We start from the raw sequence: 20,235 nt of genomic DNA, 5'->3' as shown, positions 1-20,235 counted from the left end.
TATGGTTTCTCCTTAAGTCTACTGAAAAACTTGAATTATTTCCAGTATCTTAATTCCAACTATAGCACAAGATGATGTTGTATACATAAACATACACAAAGCCAAAAGCCTTTATATTTTAAGTAAATCTGTTAAGTAATTTCAACAGGTGTAAAAAACACAAATTAATTCTCCTACATTGCTCAACAAAGAACATCTGAAGTCGCTGAAAACTCAGATCTATTTCTTAACCACAGACTTCTCAACACTGAGAATGCATTTTCTCAACTATCAGTTTTTATCTTCCTCATTGGCTATGCCCTTCTATGTTGTTCTTCTCCAAAGTAAATTCACACAATGGTTCCTGTCTTACGTGTTAACATTTCTGACTTGAAATCATAATTCCATGCCTTCTATGTCTCATTCTTCCCTTCACCTACAAAAACTCAGTATGATACTTAAGAGGTACACATGCTTCAAAAGAACACAGAAAGAAAGAAAATGCCTTGTAATCCATAATGCTGGCATGCCTTACCTACTGGAACTACTAGAGGCAGTAATCAAAAAGATCATCCATTAGAAAGGAGTACCAACTTATTTCACTAGCTCTCCTCAGCACACATTCCACTGTTGTGAAATGGTCTATGTGTAGCAAAGGCTACAGAAGTGCCTGGGCTGAAATCTTCTGGAGACAGGAGTAGAAAGTGAATAGAATGTTCCTGCAGCTGTTGAAATCTCATGCCCCCAGAATTATCTGTTCTAGTACTTGACCACGCTAGTTAACAGAACTGCTGAGCCATGATAGCTGGAAGTCAGAGCCAAAAATAAACCTCTGCAAAAGAACGCTCTTGACACGCAGTTGCATGAAAAAGAGCAATCACTGCAAATGGGGAAAAAGAAATCAAAATGGACAACATTTGGACAGCTGCCCTGGTCACTTAAAAACCCAGATGGAACTCATCTAGACTTAGGCAGGGGATGGGGATGGAGAAAAAGGCAAGGGAGCGAATATGTACAAGCTGGAACATATCTGAGGAAGGGAAAGTCAAGCAGAATGATCACCAATTAGCCTAAGGACACGGGTCTGCAGCCAACACATTCTTGCAGTGATCACATATGGCCTCTCACCAGGGATCTGGAACAGCTGGACTGGTGATTTGACTGTTGGTGTGTTGGTTGATATATCACAACACACTGCAGCATCACATTCTTCCCTGCAGCTGAATCAAAAGTGTTTTAAAAATAAATCTAAGAAAGTACTTCAAATTCGGAAAAACAGGGTTTTAGCTGATTTAGTCATATAAATTAATTCCACCTATGAATTCTTAGTAAAAGGGATGTTTAAAAACCTCATTTTTTCTCCTCCATGCAGCACTGATGACATATGTGACTCTCTGCTTTCATCCAATTCACACCATTGCACCTCTTAGGAACACTTCAGATTAGTAATAAAGTTTGTAATAAAGTTTAAGCTTTTTTAATAAACTGCTCTCACAGCTGTCCTTCCAGAAACAACAAAAGCATAACCATGTATCTTCTAAAGGGAAACACCATATATGACTTTTACAGATACACAAGAGTCTTGGAAACACAGTATCAGACTATTCCTACTATTCCTTTTATTCCCTTTTTAGTAATTGTAAACAAACTTAAGAGAAATCAGCCTATTTTCTCAAGCTGGAAGTTTCACTCTTTAATGTGATTTTGAGAGCATCATACAACACATAAATTAACCAAAGCATGCCAACACTTCCTTAAGCAAAAAAAACCTGCAACAGATTTTTTTCCATAACATTATACTAGGTGGCAACTACATCAGCATTTATTATGTCCACATAGACTTGCCAGATGAAAAACATCATGTAGTAAGTGGATGAAAGCTACTCCAGAACAGAAGCCTGTGCAACATAACTCAAATGACATCAAACTCAAAAACAGCCAAGCAAAATACAGAAAACAAACATGTTACAACTGCAGTGGGGTCATAACCCACAGTAGGATCATAAAGACAGGCCTCTTTTTTTCCTCGTTGCAAGTGAAATACCAGCTGCTGATTTCCCTTAGTAATAACCTAGTATGGATACATTAAACAACAATTCAAGAAGTCAGCTGTGTGTGAATTCTTCCCCAGTTCTAATTACTCAGCGCTCCTAGGATGTCTTTATTGAAATCAGACATAGATTGAAATCCACTTAAATTCTGGTTGAGCCCCTCTAAGATGGATTCTGCTTAATATACTAGACAAGAAAGGCTCAACTCAACCCTGCCGACATAATTAATGAACATCCTGACATGGCACACACAACAATGACAATAGCAATCAACACTTCTGTTATCAGCACCATCCACCCTCCAGCAGCTGAATAACATTCTACCACCTAATAAAAGCTGAGTCTATTAAATCAAATCTTGTCACTGCAATAGTCCATTTCCAAAGCCACAAAGTAGCTGGTCTGTACCATTTCTACCAGTTCAAGGAACAGAAACAAAAAAACACAGAAATTACTACATTTTTAACTATTTTACCTACCTTGTCCTTGAAGATATGTGGATTCTGATATATGAAGTCACGATAGCTTTCTGTACGCACTTTATCCTATGATTTAAAGCAGAAACACTATGTTTATTTGGCTTATTTGTATAGAGGATGCCATTCAAACATGCTGAGCAACTGGCTTATAACCTGATCTACAGATGTTTTGTGGCTACTACACTCATAAGGATTCTACAACAATGAAATTCTGTACTACAGTCCTCTAAAATTTATCGCCTAAGCAAATCAAGTTAGTTGAAACTCTAGAGGTGGAGGGGAAAAAAACAAAACATCACAACCACACACACAAAATAAGACAACTTACACCATACTGACCTTCTGTGTTTGATTTTTGGATGCTCTGAAATTCCTAGTAGGCACCTAACTAAGCACTTATAGTAACTTAGCATATGAAAGCCAGTGGCATAGCTCAATCTGCCAGCATGGTGATATAGTAATCTATTTAATATGCATCAGCAAGTACACAAATTTACAGCTAAGAGTCAGCTTTGGAATTGCTGTTGTAAGTCAAATGTTACAGCAATGCAAAAGAAAAACTTATGAAAGTTACCATTACCTAGGAAATATGATCTACAAATAATACTGCTGTAGAAAAATAATCAAGATTACATTCTTCTACTACAGCAAATAATTTGGGGAAAAAGATATATATATATATATATATTTATATATATATATATATATATATATATATAAAAATTTTCTCTAGTGAGGAAGAAGTGTTTTATTAGGAAAAAAAAAAAAAAGGTGAGAACAAAAGGCACATTCATAATGATTATTTAGACAAATTAAGCTATTCTCAGTCTTGAAAACTCTAAAATCCAGGTAAAGCTTCAAAAGCATCACCTCACATACAGCCCAAACAGCGTAGAAAGTTGTACTTTAAAAGTACACAACAACTATGAAGAAAAAAGTGAATCTTCTAAAATTATTTTCGATTACTCAATAACAACACTACATCAGGAGCAACTATTTTTAGTAGTTCACTTCTATCACCACATTTGCTGAAACAACCAAAATAAGGCTCAACATCAATCAATAACGCAGTCAGCTGGAAAGCTTTAAGCTTTACATCCTGCCCACTCACACAGCCTCAGCACTGCCCCAGCTTAATCAATATGGTGCTAGCTCCTGTCTTTTCTATATGCACTACTGCTCGAGGAAGCCTCAATCATTCACTTTCAGATCTCTCTACTTGTGAATTACTTTCATTCAGTGTCACCATGTCACACTTGTGTTTTTATGCTGTTGTTTTGTTTTTAAATGAAAAGATGAATATTCATCTTAAGGAATTTCAAGACCTTCTCAAGAAAAAAAAAGAAACATGGAAATGACTGGACATTTCACTGCTGTGAATTATTTGAAACGTGGGGTAAAAGAAACTTCATGCTGTCACTACTAGGCATAAAGAAAAGATGGTTTCAAGACAGAACCCTGTCAGACAAAATGCAGACAGCCACATGTCCTCAAACTTTAAATGTAGCCAGTTACTCTCTGCTTTAGATAAGGTTGATGCATAAAAATCTAAGTAAATATCAGGCACACAGCAAAACACTCCATTTATACATGGTTAAAATAAACAAATAAATAAAATCAATGCTTTCCTGTTTTGATTTTGAATGTATTTCCCCTAGCTTATGCATTCTGGAGAACATTCCTCTACCTCTGAAGAAGTGCTTTGTTCTCCCACAATACTCCCTCCCCCTCATAATCTACCTCATACTCACACTGTTCTTAATACAGACTCATGAGTGTTTCTACAGTGGGGCCACTAACTGATTTACAACAGGATACATATACCACCTGTAAGGACCAAGTAACTTTACAAGTTCATATTTCATCCTTACAGGTTGGAAATTTTATTTCTTCCATAAAACAATAAATCTGCTTACTACGCTCATAACTATGACTTGTTCTCTGAAAGGAAACATTAAGGGATGTTGATTTGCATGCTAATTATAACACTGTTTTCTTCTTTGCAGTCAAAAGGTCATTATGGGTTTCCCTTTGAACAATTCAGACTATTTTCTACCACCTTTGTAACACAGGAGGTGCACATAATGATTCCAGCTGTTCAGTGTTCTATTGTCAATGCAGTGGGCGGTACACAAATACTACAGTTTCAGTTTACTTAATGTAACAGGAAACTACAATATTTCATACTGGAGTTTGCCTTAAAAATCCCAATTTGGAATATATAAAAAAGTTCATTGTCTGTATCACATTATTTCATTTCTCTCTTAAGCCTATGTGAAAAGCAGCTTCTGCCAAGGTATGGTTGTGGTATGGAAACTGCAGCATTTCAAAACATCTGTCTTTAGTGAATGATTTTATGTACCTAGTGCTTCCTGCACGGTAAAGTGAATTTACAGAAAGGGAATAAAACTTAAAATAGCAACTCAACCAATCTCCAAGGGAAAAAAATATTTTGCATAGAAAGGGTTAAAAATGCAGCTGCTCTGCAGTATATTTACAGGCACACAGCCCACTTCATTCCATCTTTCCTCTTTAGTCCTAGTAAGATGCAGCTGAGATCGCTTTCTAACCTTTAGCATCTCTTCATGTATCCCATAATGCCCGTAGGAGCTGAAGTAAACACCATCCTCATCCTCATGAAGGTCTGCAATGCTGTTGGATGATGAGCTGCTCCTGACATCTGCGTTCATCACAAAATCCTGCGCAAATTGCCTGTAATCAATTTGAAATATACTCTTGAGACGTGCTTATGAGACCACGACGGGGAGGCAGGGGCAGAGGCTTGAAGAGAGAAGGAATCCAGACTGCCCAGGGGCTTCTACAAAAATGGGGCTGGCATAGGCTTTAAACGAGCACAATCTCCCTCTGCTGGCGTCTGAAGGCATGACGACCCACCACTTGGTGCATTACCCTTCAGCATCTCTCCCACTTCAAGCAGTAAATATCAGCACTGAAACATTCGCTGTATTTATCTATGTGCCAGCCGCAATTCAGATCTCATTTCTATTTTTATGTAGGAATTATCTGTTCTGCACTTTCTAGTCTAGTACAAAAGGCTAATACCACAGTGGTAAACATCAACAGGGCAACAACATAGGTCCTATGTCAGGTAGATATGGACTCAGTAAACAAACAGCACTTAAGAACTATACAGCATACATTGCTGAATAACTTGTGAACAGCTGAAGAAAGAAGTTCTTCTAAATACTTGTATAAACCAATGTCAATGACCAAAGACAAGAGAAAAAAGAGGTTGCTGTAGCTTCAGGTCCCTTACACTAATTTCCACTTCACATTTGATTTCTGAGCTACTTTAATTGCACTGAGGGAAGTGCTGTGCTGTCTCCTTGAAAGAAAGCAGCTGTACAGTGTCGTAAATAATAGTAGAAACCAATATCACTACAAATTACAGCACAGAGGCTACTACAATGCAGCTGGTTAATCTGTCTATAATTTCAAAGCAGGCTGCTTCATCACATCTACATCTGGCTATTTTTCCTGCTGGCTGATCCCTTCTGAATTGGAAATACCTGCACTGAAGAAGAGCAGTTAAAGGGTACTACTTATACCAATGGATATGATGAACAAACCTAACATACATAAGGCTGAACGGAGCTTAGAGGGCTGAAACGAAACTGCAAGGGAAAACCTTAACTTCTTAGAACAAAACTGCCTATTTTGTCATAGTTGTTGGGATTTGAAGAAGTGTATGAATCAAGTTAAGTCAATTCAGTTTTTCAGTGCCTGATCACAGCAATTGTTATCTTGAAATGATATTTCCATAAGGCATTCAAACTTGTGTGATCTCAAAAGAAACACAAATTCCTGTTTTTACACATGTGCATCATTAACCTGCATTCTGAAGACCTCAAGGTTTACAAGCATCATGTACAGTTAGTGAAGGAACTGGATTCCACTTAAAAAAAACAGGGGAAAAAAAAAAGCCCTGAACAGGAACAAAAATCACTCAAGACATTTCAAGTCTTACATTCCAATTAGTAACACCTTGCTCTTCTCCACTGCATACATCTTCAATGCTTAATTCAGATTTAAAGGGCTACCAGAAAAGTGTGTGAAGAACAGACTGGCCTGAAGCAAAGAACGTGTTTCTATGCTGTGTGTTTATTTAGCTGTCCTAAGCATATTTTGTTTATGCAGTTTTCAGAATTTTACTAATTATCAAGAAGAGAAAAATTAAACCAACCAACATTCCCAACTCAAGATACGAGTTCTATTCCATTGTAACATTCTACCACTTCTTTCAATTTCTGTTGGTCTTGGAAACAGTTATACCTTGTCTAAAACACACTGGATAAAAAAGCCTCAGCACAAGCACTTACCTCATCTTCTGAAGATCATCTTGTGCTCTAGCCAAGGCTGCTTCTGCAAGTCTTGCTCTGTGTTCCGCATGTTTTAATTGTTTAAGGAGCACCGTGGTATCATTTAAACCATTAGAACACAAAATGTCTGTGGGTTCACATAGATCTTCTATGTCTATTGAAACGGAGAGGGGAATAAACAAAAACCTGCTTATAAACTTAATACATTACCAGTACTGCTACTTGAAACATCACTGAATTTGAGAGAGCTAACTGCAGAAACTCAATAAAGAAAGATGCTAAAAGTAAACTCAAAAGTTAGCAAAACAAATAAATCCTGAGCTGAGATTTCTTTAATAGCTGTCAATGGGTAAGAAAACAAGGCTACTACGTTTCTGGATATAGTAAGAAGGAACTGCCAACTTGTCAGGTAAAAGACTTTATTAACAAAAACAAATACATAAACACAGATATGTTTTATTTAATGTAATGATAGCAGGCCAACTATTTGATCCTCAAGGACAAAGAGATACTTAAAATATAATTTGAAGATGTTCACTAAGTAATTCTTAGCAATCACAAAGGCAGTTGAAAGAACCACACACACCTCCAAAGTCTGTAACTTGCATGAAGAGCACACACTGCACAGAGTATATCCAGTTAAATGTAAACTAAAGGCAAGCTAGAGGATACAGTATCTGCGCTACCAGCAGCAGGACTTGTTTAGAAACAGGCAGACTGTACACAGAGGGAAAATTCCAATAGAATTTCAATATCTTGTAGTTTAGGTAAAAGAAAGATGCACAATCAAGTGCCAAATAAGACAGTAGGAGGATCGTAGGCTGCAAAAGTTCACAAGTCAAACTGACTTCCCTAAGGATTTCAGCAAACAGATTGTCAGAACACTACAAAGCACAACTGTTACCTTATGTTTCCTTCATCCAAAGACAGTCCACATAGAAGACAAATATTTTCAACTCAAGAAATTGCTTACTCCTTTCTTCTACTGTGGATTTTTTATTCAAACCACCTAGTTTTAAGTGCCTATGTTTAGGAGGTTTATAAATCTCAGAGAAGCCTCACTGAAACGTAGGTGGAATATCCCTTTGATCTGCATAATTACTACACACGACAACTATGAATGTTTAATATAAGTGAATGCAGATAACAAACAAGGCTACAGAAATCCAAGACATCAGAAACTAACGGACGATGTATGGTAGAAATATCAGAGAGCGATGTAACGCCCTGACTTAAACTATTACATGGACTTTCTTAAGCATACTCAAGTTAATTTCAGCACAGCAATGTCAACTTAAAACGATTCAAATTCTGCCAATACATTACCCCAAGACACAATACACACACACTGAAATACAATTATTTACCAAACTGAAGCAGGAGATCATCTTCTAGCTCCGGTTTCAGATACTCCTCTCCATCCCAAGGCAGCGGGCTGCTGAGTGAATTCAAATACGCTGGCATAGGTTTCTAGAGGAAAGGAGAAGAGCACGTAGGCTAAGTTCCTTTGAAAACACTAACCCTTCAAGCCCACTCAAGAAAATAAGGCAAAGGTCTTTTCTTCCACCCTAATCTGTAAAGCCAAGATCCTCACTGTGCAAAGTCTTTCTACATGCACTGCACTTTAGGGATCAGATTCAGAAATGCTACGTTCTCTCCCATTTGCCTAAAGCCAATTAACACTCCTTTGGTTGAGAGGTCAGATTCTGGATCAGTTATAAATCATATAAATGAAAACTCTGAGTAGCCAGTTATGCCTTAAATAACGACCCAAGGATTTAAGTAAAGATTTGAAAACTCAAACAAACCTCATTTGTGCAAGACGTTCTTCATTATAAACATAAGCATCCTCGGAACAACCAAAGAACCTATATTCAGGTCACCATAAACACAAAAGCTAGCCACGCCTAACTGAAAACCACGGGTACCCAACAGCTTCTGTTATTTTTGCAAAGCTTAACTCTACAATCTGAGACATTCATTTCCTAACACTGCAGCAGAGTTCTGCCTGGCTCACATTCCCACAAAAGCCTCTTTTGCACCATCACACTTGCTAACCAAGAAGCTTCAATCACTGAGGGGCGAACTCAGTACTAGAACCAGACCTCAAAGTCAGAGGCCAAGAAGGAGTTACAAAATAACATGACAGAAGGTAGCTTGAACTTTCTGCAAGTATAACATTGCTCTCACAGAAACAACAGAAGTTATATTAAATGAATGCATTGAAAATTAAAACAACTTTGTAGTTAAAATGCTCACACCTCAATAAACCAATCAATGGCCGTGGAATTCTTATTTCTAGAAATATCATCCTACCTTCCAAATAATTATTCCTAAAAGGAATATTGAAAGCACAGTGTCTTTATTTCCCATTCTCCAGCCATCAGCTACAGAAACATTACATGGCACACTTACCTTCAGCCTAACAAAGTTTATTAGTTTAACATATCCATAAAAATCAAGTCCTGGAAAGAAAAAAAGAAGACAGCTTGTGTTACTGAAAATCCACATGTTTTACAGTGGTACAATTAGTAATTACTTGTTCAACTTCCCAGCTTCCCCTTAGGGAGTACATCAGTACCTAGTACAGTCTTCCTCTCTTAGACATGCCATCTACAACTCTCCTCTTTTTAGGTCCAAACAATGAAATTCTCATCCTTGGTACAGATACTTTTACCACAAGTCAAGAACGGAAAACATGCAAACTAACCTGTATAGTTGGAATAATACAAGTATAGTTATATATAGTTGGAATAATACAAGTATAGTTGTAAATAGATAGCCAGAGGATATCTAAGGAAAAGACTTACCAACACTGAGGCCTTCAGTCAAGATGGATGCTCACCAATATTGAGGCTCACCACAATAACTCCACACAGGAGCAATCTCCAGAAAGAGATGCTGCCTTAGTGGTGGTCAGCCCTTAAATAAGATCTAGGAGAGGTGGAGTCAAGCTCCACCCCTTCCAGAGCACAACTGAATTACCTTCACCTCTGCTCCCACAGCCGACCCTTCACTTGCCTCAGACGGTTAATCAGAGGTTCGGGCTGTGATCAAGTTTCCCTTATGCTCACCTCACTAGCAAGTATTTCATTCACTTAGCAAGCACTGTACATTAGAACAGCCATATTTATCTCCTACCAGGTCATCTTGCTGATATTTTAGGCTGTAGTGCTCCTTTGTTACAATTTCCAGCTTTCAGAAAACAAACAGGTAAATTGATCCTACTAATCAAGAACACACACACACACTTAGACTGATTTACAACTGCAGCCTAACTAAAAAAAGATCAAGTTAGTATAATTATGTACTTTCTTCAAGAGCAAAGAGGATACCACGTTAACCCAAAATACCTTCTATTGGGTTTTAGACCGAAAGCAGGCCAGGTGTTAGAAATTTACATGCAGATTTCTAAACACTTAACGTGTTTAATACACACTCTAAAAATCAGCGTTTCTCCAATCTTCTTTCCCTTTCCTCTGTTGCCTAGTTCTACTCTCATCCTACCAGCAGTAGGATGAGGATTTGAGGTTCAGCACTTTAACTCTTCCAAAGCACCATCCCCTGCCTTCACGTGCATCCTCATCTATATTCCTTAGCCTAAATACACAAGAGTCTTATGTAGAAATTAACCTTAGAAAGTCAATATTAGACGGTTCTCCTGTGCTAAGCCCAGACATCACATAACCCTGTGAAGGCATGTGAATAGCTCAACAGTAGCACTCTTACCCCAACACATAGAGCCTAGGGAGACAAAGCAAACAGCAAAGACTCGAGCGAGTCCGACACCAACCCACAGGTATCAAAGAGAAGAATCAGAACCTACCGTGTTTCCTGACCACATCACGAACATTAAACTGATGCTCCTCATTACAGTGGCAGAACACATCCTCGGGGCTGCAGAACAACCTGCAAGCATTGAGTTATTAAGTACAGAGCACTTTAGAGCCACTTACCAGGGAGTTATATTGTACAGTGCTGCGTTCTGACACACGGGCTTAACACAGCAGAGGCAGAACACCCTGAGGGCCACTCACCTGTCACAGAACAGGCAGCGGGCACGCAGCCCCTCGCTCGCTCCCTGCTCCTCCTCCTCCTCCCAGGCCTCCTCGCTGTCAGACAGCTCCGCCATCTCATCGTCCCGCACTGCCCCCTCCACCCGCGAGCCCATCCCCACGTGCGCCGCTTCCGGGCCGGCGGAGAGTCATAGAGAGGAAACACATAGAGAGGAAACGGGTGGGGATAGCGCGCCCCCTGGCGGTATCCTCCGGAAGCGGAAATCTGAAGCGCTTCCGGCCGTTATTTTTTAAACGCGAGAGCGCGGCAGGATCGCCGATAAGAGGGAGGCCGGGCGCCATCTTGTGGGCTGAGCTGGGGAGCTCCTGTAGTGAGGGCTGTGCAGACAGCGTCTGCTTGACGGGAAGCTTCAATAATGGGAACCGCATCTCCGAGCTGGTCTTTAAATAAAGCTTATCGAGTTTTTCAGGGCTGCCAGCCAAGGTCAAAAAAATAAAGTGAAATGCAAAAAAAAAAAAAAAAGAAAATAGATCAAATCAACCTGTGGTGTCTGAGGAGCTGCAGTTTGAAGGGACATGAGAAAATCCAGGCACAGATGCTGCTCTCTCCTCCCAGCGTAGGGTCTGATTCTAGGCAAGGAACTGAAGTGATGCACAGTGATAAAACACACTTTTCCTCTCCAAGTCAATCAGCTCGTCACAGAAATAGACCCAACAACCACCGCAGTCCTGATAGCAGCAAGGCAGGAACAGCAGCAGCTTTGTGTGCCCCTGAAATTCTCCCCCACCCAAGGGGCGAGGGGTCACTGATTGCATCGTCTTTGCTTCATTGCACACCCCTCAGCTATTGTTGAGCCCCCTCAGAGAGCAATGGGCTGAATGCACCACCCAGCCTTGGAACTGGATCTTTATTTACTTATATATATACTTAAATTGCTTGGAGTGAGATTCTCAATAAATATAAAGCACCTGTTCATCCAGAATATCTGTAACTCACTGCATGAAGACTGTATGAAGTCCTGCATCTGAAGCACCCAACCTTACACCAGAACCTCTTGGAATATGATCATCTTTGTTACCATCTCCTAATCCTTATAAAGGGATTTGCATGGTACAGGAAGATTTACAATGTAATGGATTACTATTCCATAATCCGGGCCAAGGGGAAGAAACTTCAAATATTTACGATTCTTCTTCTTTTTTTTTTAAACTGCATTTCAAACTTGGTTTTTTTCAGCTCTAGAAAGAGAACACTGGGGAGGCCGAGGGTGTTCATACACCAAATACAGTGTCATCATATTGCTTGTAGGCCACGTAAATTCACTCTCTACCCATGTCACCATCATGCTTGTCGTTATTCAAAAGCACATTCAGTCCTCCCCTCCCAATCTGTTGGACTCTTTTAATGTTGCAAACCCTTATAGCAAGCAGTCTTTGACCTATAAGCAAACACTGGCTTTTCTGACATAACTTTATGTCTAGCAACAAGGAGGTTCTTACAACGTTGTCACTGCCCAGCATCACACAGCAATATCAAGCACAGGTGCAACAGCAGCAATAAATGCAACAGAAAAAGGCCCAGAAATCTCAAGGTTTGCAGAGCAAGTAAAGCATCATTAATGCTAGTGACCTCCTTACACCTTTATTACCTCTGAGCTGAAGGGTGAGTTTAGACTGTTAAGAGTAAAGGAAGATTCAAATGAAGCATAAAACAGATAGTTATAGAATCATAGAATCACCAAGGTTGGAAAAGACCTAAAAGATCATCCAGTCCAACCATTCACCTATTAGTAATAGCTCCCAGTGCCAGTTAGCACACAGTGGGAAACAAGATGTGATATCAATAATAATAATAATAATAATAATAATAATAATAATAATAATAATAATAATAATAAAACCTCTTCTTTATCCTCAGGGAAAGCCAGTAATATTGAAAGCAGGATCACGATCTGGATTTACATACTCAATTAGTTTTTAGAAATTTCATAATTATGGCTATATTCCCCTTAATTCTAAACTAAGATAACGGGGCTGCGAGGCATTTTCCATTTGGGCAGACACCCAGAGGACTCCATGTAGAGCTCGTGCTGATGATAGGGTGGGGATGGGATTGCCTTTGACAGAGAAAGCAAGCCTGAATATGCAGCTGGAGTGGGGCTGGAAAGGGGCTGCCAAAGGAAAGCGTGGGATACAAACAACACTGATGTTACCAGTTTTTCGTCTGGGCAGGTGGCTGCTAGCTTTCTTTTCAGACTCACCCTGGAATTATGGACAGGTTATGTTACCACATGTGGGACTCAGTATGTTGCACAGATCATTTTCACCAATTGCTCCCCTTTCTTTCCCTATTTTATCTGCTTTTACAGTCAAGCAGCATTTCTGTCTGACAATCAAAGGCAATACAGGATATCTCTTCCTATCCATCATACAGTCCCTACGCAACTAAGTTGACAGCATTTATCCTTGCATTTGAATACTGTCTCAAGGCACAGTTAGGTAAGATGATGCAACACATTTGTTTCACTACCAGGCAGGGAGCCCTGCCATCCCCAGCATCCATTCCTCTAACACTTGGTACAGAAAGTAGAATCAAGTGCAGGATTAGATCCACTGACACCACTTTCCTTGCAAGATCAATTTTGCCTTTTGAACCAAGATGTAAGAGAGTATAGATCACACTGCATTTGTTATCAGTTTCATAGCTAACTGGTCTGAATTCATTTAGCTATTTGCAGAGGGAATGTAACTGTTTTACCTGTGTTTCCCTATCTAGAAAAGCAGCAGTGATTTTTACAGTGTTTTGACAATACACTGATGGGGAACATTTGAGGAGTTCAAGGTTTCTCTCTTTGAGAAACTTTGAAAGCACCTTACGGGAGAAGATACCAAAAAGTTTGGGATAAGTATTTTCTCTGACAGTCAAGCAACCCTAAAGGCTTCTGTGAAGAAAGGCAAAAGAATTACTTAAACCTGCACAAATAGGGTAAGTGAACAGCAGCATTATGTAAAAGTGCCAATCAAAAGATCTGAAATATAAAAATGAAGCAAGGAAACTGAGGTATCTGCTATTAATCAAACATATTAAGCAGCATTAATCTACTATTTAGATTTTTGTGCCATCTTTTCCCAAGTTCCAGCTTGTCTTTTGACAGATTTTTGCCTCATTTTCAGCTCGTTTCACTGAACAAAACCAACAAGAACATGGAAATATCCTCCTGTAAAACAGCAAGTTCTTCTGATAAATATTAATTTCCACCTTTCTTTAAAAAAGGTGCTTGTTGGGGGTTTTATAAGTAGTAGCTACGTGTGTTAAATCTCCCATTCTTTGCATCAGCTTCTTTTAAAAAAAACTAAATCAGCCAATCAGAAGTGCCTAGACTGACGCTGTCTCCCTCGGCTAATCCAAGGCCAGTAGAGGGATAATTTGATTAAACTGAGACCCTAATTTATTTAGCTTTAGTTCTGGATCAACCTCTCCTTAATAGAGTGCTGTCGTCTCCAATTGTTTGATGAAAATTAAAGTGACATAAATACCATGGGACTTTTTCAATCTGATTAGTCAGCTAACTTGCATCAATACTACCCCAGCCATCAGGCGCTGGCGTCCTTCCTTTCACCAGCCTCACTAACAACTGACAAGTTCTCCTTGAAGAACGGGCACCCACGCTGCCACTCAGACCCCCACACTTAACCCATCATCCGTCCTCAATGGCTCTTGTTTGACAAGGTGCCCACACCTTTTTCCATTGCTGTTCATCAGACAAAGCTAAATATTGTTTTATTAGCAATCAATAGCCTGTTAATCCCAAACGATTTCACAAATCCACTGAGCTCCCAAGCTGATTATAAACGTTTGGTGGGGTTTTTTTTTTTCCTTTTTCATTGTTGTTGTTGTTGTTTTTTTAAAGCTGCTACATTTCTGATGGATTTTCTCCTCTCCTGACCCTCCCGCTCTGACATTGTAGCTGGTAAGCAAAGCTATAAGAAAAAAAAGATTAAAAAAAGGAGGAAAAAAAAAGGGGGTCTGTTGTTTTAACCTTTAACTGAACATTTGCAAAGTTTTGCAGCTTCAATTTGGTCAAACTTACACCTTGTGGTGTTAATCAATAGATTTCCTTGCTCCTCCACTTTCTGGCCTTTTGTTTGAAACTTAAGGAGAAGAAAGCATCTGAGCCTTCCTCTTGCTTTTACAGCAATAGAATGAATTCTTGCTTAGTCTGTGGGCTGGTGGAATAAGGAGTGAGATAGAAAACTAAGCTTTTTCTATTCACAATATATAAAAATGGTAACAAAGCTGAACACTACACCACTGAATGATGAGCTGTTCACGTCCAAGTCAGACTGAATACTTGGACAGGCCTGATTCACTCTGACAATCCTTTGTTGGAATTTTGGGTCATGCATGTGTCTTCTGTGAGGCACAAGGAGAGCAGCACCACAAACACATTTCCTCTTGGATTCACACTTCCTTACTTGCTTTACTCTTCGCCCCAGGCTGAATGGGGTCTTGGACAGCCTCATGCGCTGGGGGCCACCAGCCTATAGCAAGGGTTGGGTCTGGGGGGGATTTAAAGTCACTTCCAACCTGAGCCAGCCTGATTCTTCAATTCTATGAATGTCTGAGAGTACTTTGCCCAGTACTGGAAAGCAGTATTGTGGTGGATAACTAGTAGCCAAGTCATACATCTGGAAGCCAGGGCAGATGCTGAGCAGCTGCTGTCCAAGCTACACAAGCAGGAAAGAGTCTTCCTGCTTTGTTCAAGCTGTCCAGCCCCATACTTTGTTTGGCAATATTCAGAGCACAGAGGATACTGCAGCTATGTAGTTTTCCTATTAATTTACCAGATATTTTTATTACTTAATCACTTAGACACTACTCAGTTTGTTTAATGGCCACATGATTTGTGTGCCTAAGTTCTGCCTTCTGAACTCTAAAAGCCCCAAACTGAACAACGTGACACTCAGAGAAGCTGAAGATCAAATCTGGACCCAGACCCAGGGCAGAATTACACTGAGCCAGCAATGAATGCAATTCCTAAGCAGATTCATCTGGATGTATAGTAATTTAGTAAAACTAAAACAGAGTCTCAGCAGTTTTAAAATTAATGGCTTATTTTGCCCCTCAGCTTCCACGCTTTGATATATAACAATAAAGAATTCTATTCATGTTATTTTCACTTTTGCCCCCTAGAGTAAAATCTGTGATTGCAGAAGCACAAAAGACTCTGTCTTTGAAAAGCAGCAGAACGAGAATTGCCACTTTGTGTAACCATTACAGTAAACTGGGTACAGTGCTATTTAGCTACTAATACTTGGCTATTTTATCCCAGTTCTACACCCCTCATCCCAGCAGCCTGTCCTTTGCTCCTTACTTATGTTTGCTCCTTACTTATGTGTTTGATCTCCTATTTCCTGCTTTCATTACTTACTTACTTCTGCTTTGCTACATACAAATCTCTGTGCTTGCCTTCTAGGAAACCCTTCTCACATGGAGGAGATGTTACCCAAATATATTGGAGGAGGAAGGAGAGCCCTGCTCAACACGCAGCTTGAGCTGCTTAAAGGAGAATGGGTTGTGTGACCCTCCAGTGAACCCCTGATTTGTAGAAGGCAGCAGAGGGCACTAGATAACAAGCAACAATTTTCTGCGTATGGGTATAGATTTTCACATTCTATTTCACAAACTGTTTGACTCCTCTTTCTCAATCTGCTGAACTGTACAGAGTTGTCTGGATACCTGAAGTCTACACACGACTTCACTACAGCAGCCTGAATTTACTGCCCCATGAAAGCAGAGCGTCTTGAAAAACTGACAAATTTTTTTATGCAGCAAATTCAGAATTGGAAAATGAGACTCTGTGCTCACACTCCAAACAGTCAGATTTGTCTCTAAGCATTTTCTGTGCGGAGTGGGTGAAACGGAGAGCAGACTAAATGGGTTTGGATATTTAGAATCACGGAATGCTTAAGATTGGAAAAGACCTCCAAGATCACCAACCATCATCATATCACCACCATGCCCACTATATATATGGCACAGGAACCCTTGATACTTACTGCTAGAATACCTTGAGCAAAACTACTTGCTTCTATTATAGCGTTTCTTGGGTGAATGCTTCTCATTCCCACAGAACGCCTTCATCATCGGAGGACACCGGGGGGCAGTGCAGCTCCAACTTGGATCCCAAAGCCATCGGGCAGATGATCTGCACAAGAAAGAGCAAGATTCTGGTTTCTACCTTTTCCCTCCTTATTGAATGCAGTAGCCCACCCGTAGTTACACCCTTTAAAATTGGAGATTCTTCCTCAGCTGCCTCCACATTTGCAGCAAATATCTATAATGCCAAAGGAGGGAAAAATAGAAGGAAGAATGAATGGAAGGAAAAAGACAAGGGCAGGCTCTTTTTTCCTGAGTGTAAAGACATTGTGTAAAATGACTAATACTATCCTAACAAAATAGTCATTGAAGTAACTGGGTAGTTTGGGGCAATAAGGATCGCCTCACTTGGTGCAAAAAAAAAATTCAGTGTTAAGCACATTTTTTCCTAAGAACACTGCAGCAAAGTAAACCACTTACTGCTAACAAAAGTCTGTTGTTCACAGGATATTGACTTTAACCAGGCTCTGTGGGAGACCCCGCTGATGGACTGCAGAACCTGAAGAATGCGGTGGGCTTGAAAACTCTGCTTCTGGCCTGGGTCCTGGCACATCCCACAGTGCTGGGAAACACTCGGAGGCCTCAGCATCCATGAGATGTGTGGTATGTTATCAACAATACAGCACACAGCATGCTGTGCTGCTGCACAGCGCTCACGCACTCTCTGGAGCCACATCAGCACAGAAGGGTTTGTGCTGCAATAGTTCTCAGGATGAAGTTTTCACTAAATTCTGGAGTTTGTCCATTTGTGATACTTCTGTGGTTACCTTTTAGAGGGTATTATGTTCCTTGGGACTGTACATACGCATAAGAGAGATAGATATTTTAGAAATGAATAGGGATATTTGCAGTCATTATTTTTAATTGTTTTATGAGCTAATATTTGCATGAGCTACATTATACCTTAATTCATATTTCTGCATTTACTTTATATGTATTTCTAATTTCATCTTACTGAGTAGTTAGACTGAAGGGCTAACAACAAAAAAAATCACAGAACCACAAAGCTCCTCGATTCATCCTCAGCCCAAAGCAACATTATGGATCTTTAATGGCAAATACAAATAAATGGAGTATTTTCCAGGTAGTTATCCAAACCAGGAAAAAGAAACAGAAATGGAATACATAGCACTAGGGTAGGGCAGAGGAGCCTCTCTTACATGCATGGATGACGTAAACCTTAGGCCTGAACCTGGAACCAAAACCAGAGCCCAGCTTCTGCTGGATTCCAGGCACAGCATCTAATGAGATGCCTTGGTAGGAACTTTCCACTGGGTACACTTTCTTATAAAGTCCCAATCCACAACTTAAATGTATTTGAAAATAAAAAGATAATACCACGGTGCATCTACCTTCTTCTTCTGCAGGTATAGTTAGCAGTGAATGCATATTAAAAAACGAAACACACACACACACAAAAAAAAAACCAAAAAAAAACAAAAAAAACCAGATAAGAAAACTTGAAACTGGGAAGATGCAGTTCAAAAAGGAAGATTTTAAGAAACAAGTAAGAAGCATTTATGGAGGTGATGCTGTGAGCAAACAGGTGACAGTTCTTAGCTTTTCTTCACAGACAGCAAGCAAAACAGTTTGTAAATGAATTGTGATCAAGTTCACAACGAATCTTCATGATTCTTCAGCTGCAGCTATCTGGAAAAGAATTTTCTGTTCTTGCACTTTAATACAGTTCACAGCAGGAAAAAACATTTTCACTCTTATCCAGTTGGTTCTGGACAACTTTAAAGATGGCACGATAGCAGGATCAGCTGATTCTCAAGTATATTCTTCTGATCTTCAACATGTTTTTATTGTGACTGTGTTTAGGAAGACTTATTTGTGGAATTAAATAGCCAAAACCTTTGTGATGATGCAATGAACAAGCTGCTCTAAGTAACAGCCCCCAGGTATGTTCCTGAGCTGTGTAACATTCAGAAAGTCAAGTAGTACTGAAGACTAGAAAAGAACGTGAGTTTTTACATAGGAAGGTGCCAGAAGAAATAAAAACAAACCCAAAAACACAGAGGCTCGATTTAAAAAGCATTTATGTAATGGGTTAATCAAAATAACCAGATTGTTATTTTCTTTTGGTGTTTCAGGAGGAACATTCCTGAAGCATCCATGCTCTCTCATCGCCTTCAGGAGGATGCACGGACAACTGGGATGATTAGTAAACAATAAATGTCAAGAATATTGAAGTAATGAGATCACTGCCTGGCAGACAAACTGTTTTGAAAACTAAGATCCAAGATACATAACCAGCTCGGCCAGAAGATATGGCCAAGATAAAGGGATGGCTGTACAGAAATATACCCTGAAATCCTATAATCCGTTTGTCCATAACTATTTCCAGCCATCAGAATCAAGAGCAAACAAACAAAGCAATCTGACCTTAGCAGAAAAGATAAATTGAACTGCAAACAACTCCAGCATTCCCCCTCTCTCATCAACATACTCAGAAAGCCCTCTGCAGCCCGCTTGGGAGAGCACTGGGCGCAGCCAGCACTATCTCTGCAAACACAGCCCCACGACCCGCAGCCCCAGCCAGGGGATGAAAGCGAGTGCCATATCAATTTCATTTCCATTCATCATTGTTAAGCTGCACTTTAAGAAAGTTTCATTGCCCATAAATGCTCAAATCATAAGCAGCTGCACATGATATCATTTAGAGTGCAGTTGCGTAACGCGCATTTCCCCGGAGCTTTGTCCTTAAGCTGCAGCCTGACAGGCATCAGCCAGAACCAGCCTGCTCTTTAAAAAGAGCCTTGCGCAGTGTTTCTACGTTTAGCAGCTGAACCAAACTTCACAAAAGCGGCCGAAAAGAATTGGTAAAAGGTTGGGATAGATTGACTGTTTCCAAATTGGAATACTAATGATGATCTTTAATGAAGCCTGACAGTACAATCTGCTTCTTATTGTTCCCTAAGTGCTGGCTACTGATCATATTCACTGGCTTTAGGTGACGGGGACAGACAGGGACAAATGGGCCCCACTGGTGAGCCGGATTGGGCACAGCTGATCTTTCAACACGGATTAAATTAATTAAAATGATTCTCGCATCAGAAGAATCAATCTTTTTATTTGTTATCATCATAGTGGTTATTAATTTTGAATGATGTCTAATTGGTGCCGCTGCTGTTTGGGTCAGCTGGCTCAGTAATCTTCTTAGCGAGAAGTAAAGAATACATAATTTTAGCAGCTCTGGCAGGAAGC

The 20,235-nt window shown here is 39.8% G+C and overlaps 1 protein-coding gene across 1 annotated transcript in view; it reads right to left on the bottom strand.

Moving 5' to 3' along the window:
* Positions 1-11,057, bottom strand: part of PRMT3 (protein arginine methyltransferase 3) — a 39,902-nt gene extending 28,845 nt beyond the window's left edge. Inside the window, exons 1-7 of the mRNA XM_015863426.2 lie at positions 10,887-11,057; positions 10,676-10,758; positions 9,265-9,314; positions 8,217-8,319; positions 6,850-7,003; positions 5,080-5,221; positions 2,510-2,575 (exon numbers count right to left, since the gene is read on the bottom strand). Of these exons, the coding sequence (XP_015718912.1) occupies positions 2,510-2,575; positions 5,080-5,221; positions 6,850-7,003; positions 8,217-8,319; positions 9,265-9,314; positions 10,676-10,758; positions 10,887-11,020 (732 nt within the window). The 5' untranslated portion in view covers positions 11,021-11,057. The remainder of the gene's footprint in view (positions 1-2,509; positions 2,576-5,079; positions 5,222-6,849; positions 7,004-8,216; positions 8,320-9,264; positions 9,315-10,675; positions 10,759-10,886) is intronic.
* Between the last annotated feature and the right edge of the window lie 9,178 nt (positions 11,058-20,235).

This window comes from Coturnix japonica, chromosome 5 (genome assembly GCF_001577835.2).
Source record: "Coturnix japonica isolate 7356 chromosome 5, Coturnix japonica 2.1, whole genome shotgun sequence".
NCBI lineage: Eukaryota > Metazoa > Chordata > Aves > Galliformes > Phasianidae > Coturnix > Coturnix japonica.
This window is presented reverse-complemented; position numbering and strand designations above follow the sequence as displayed.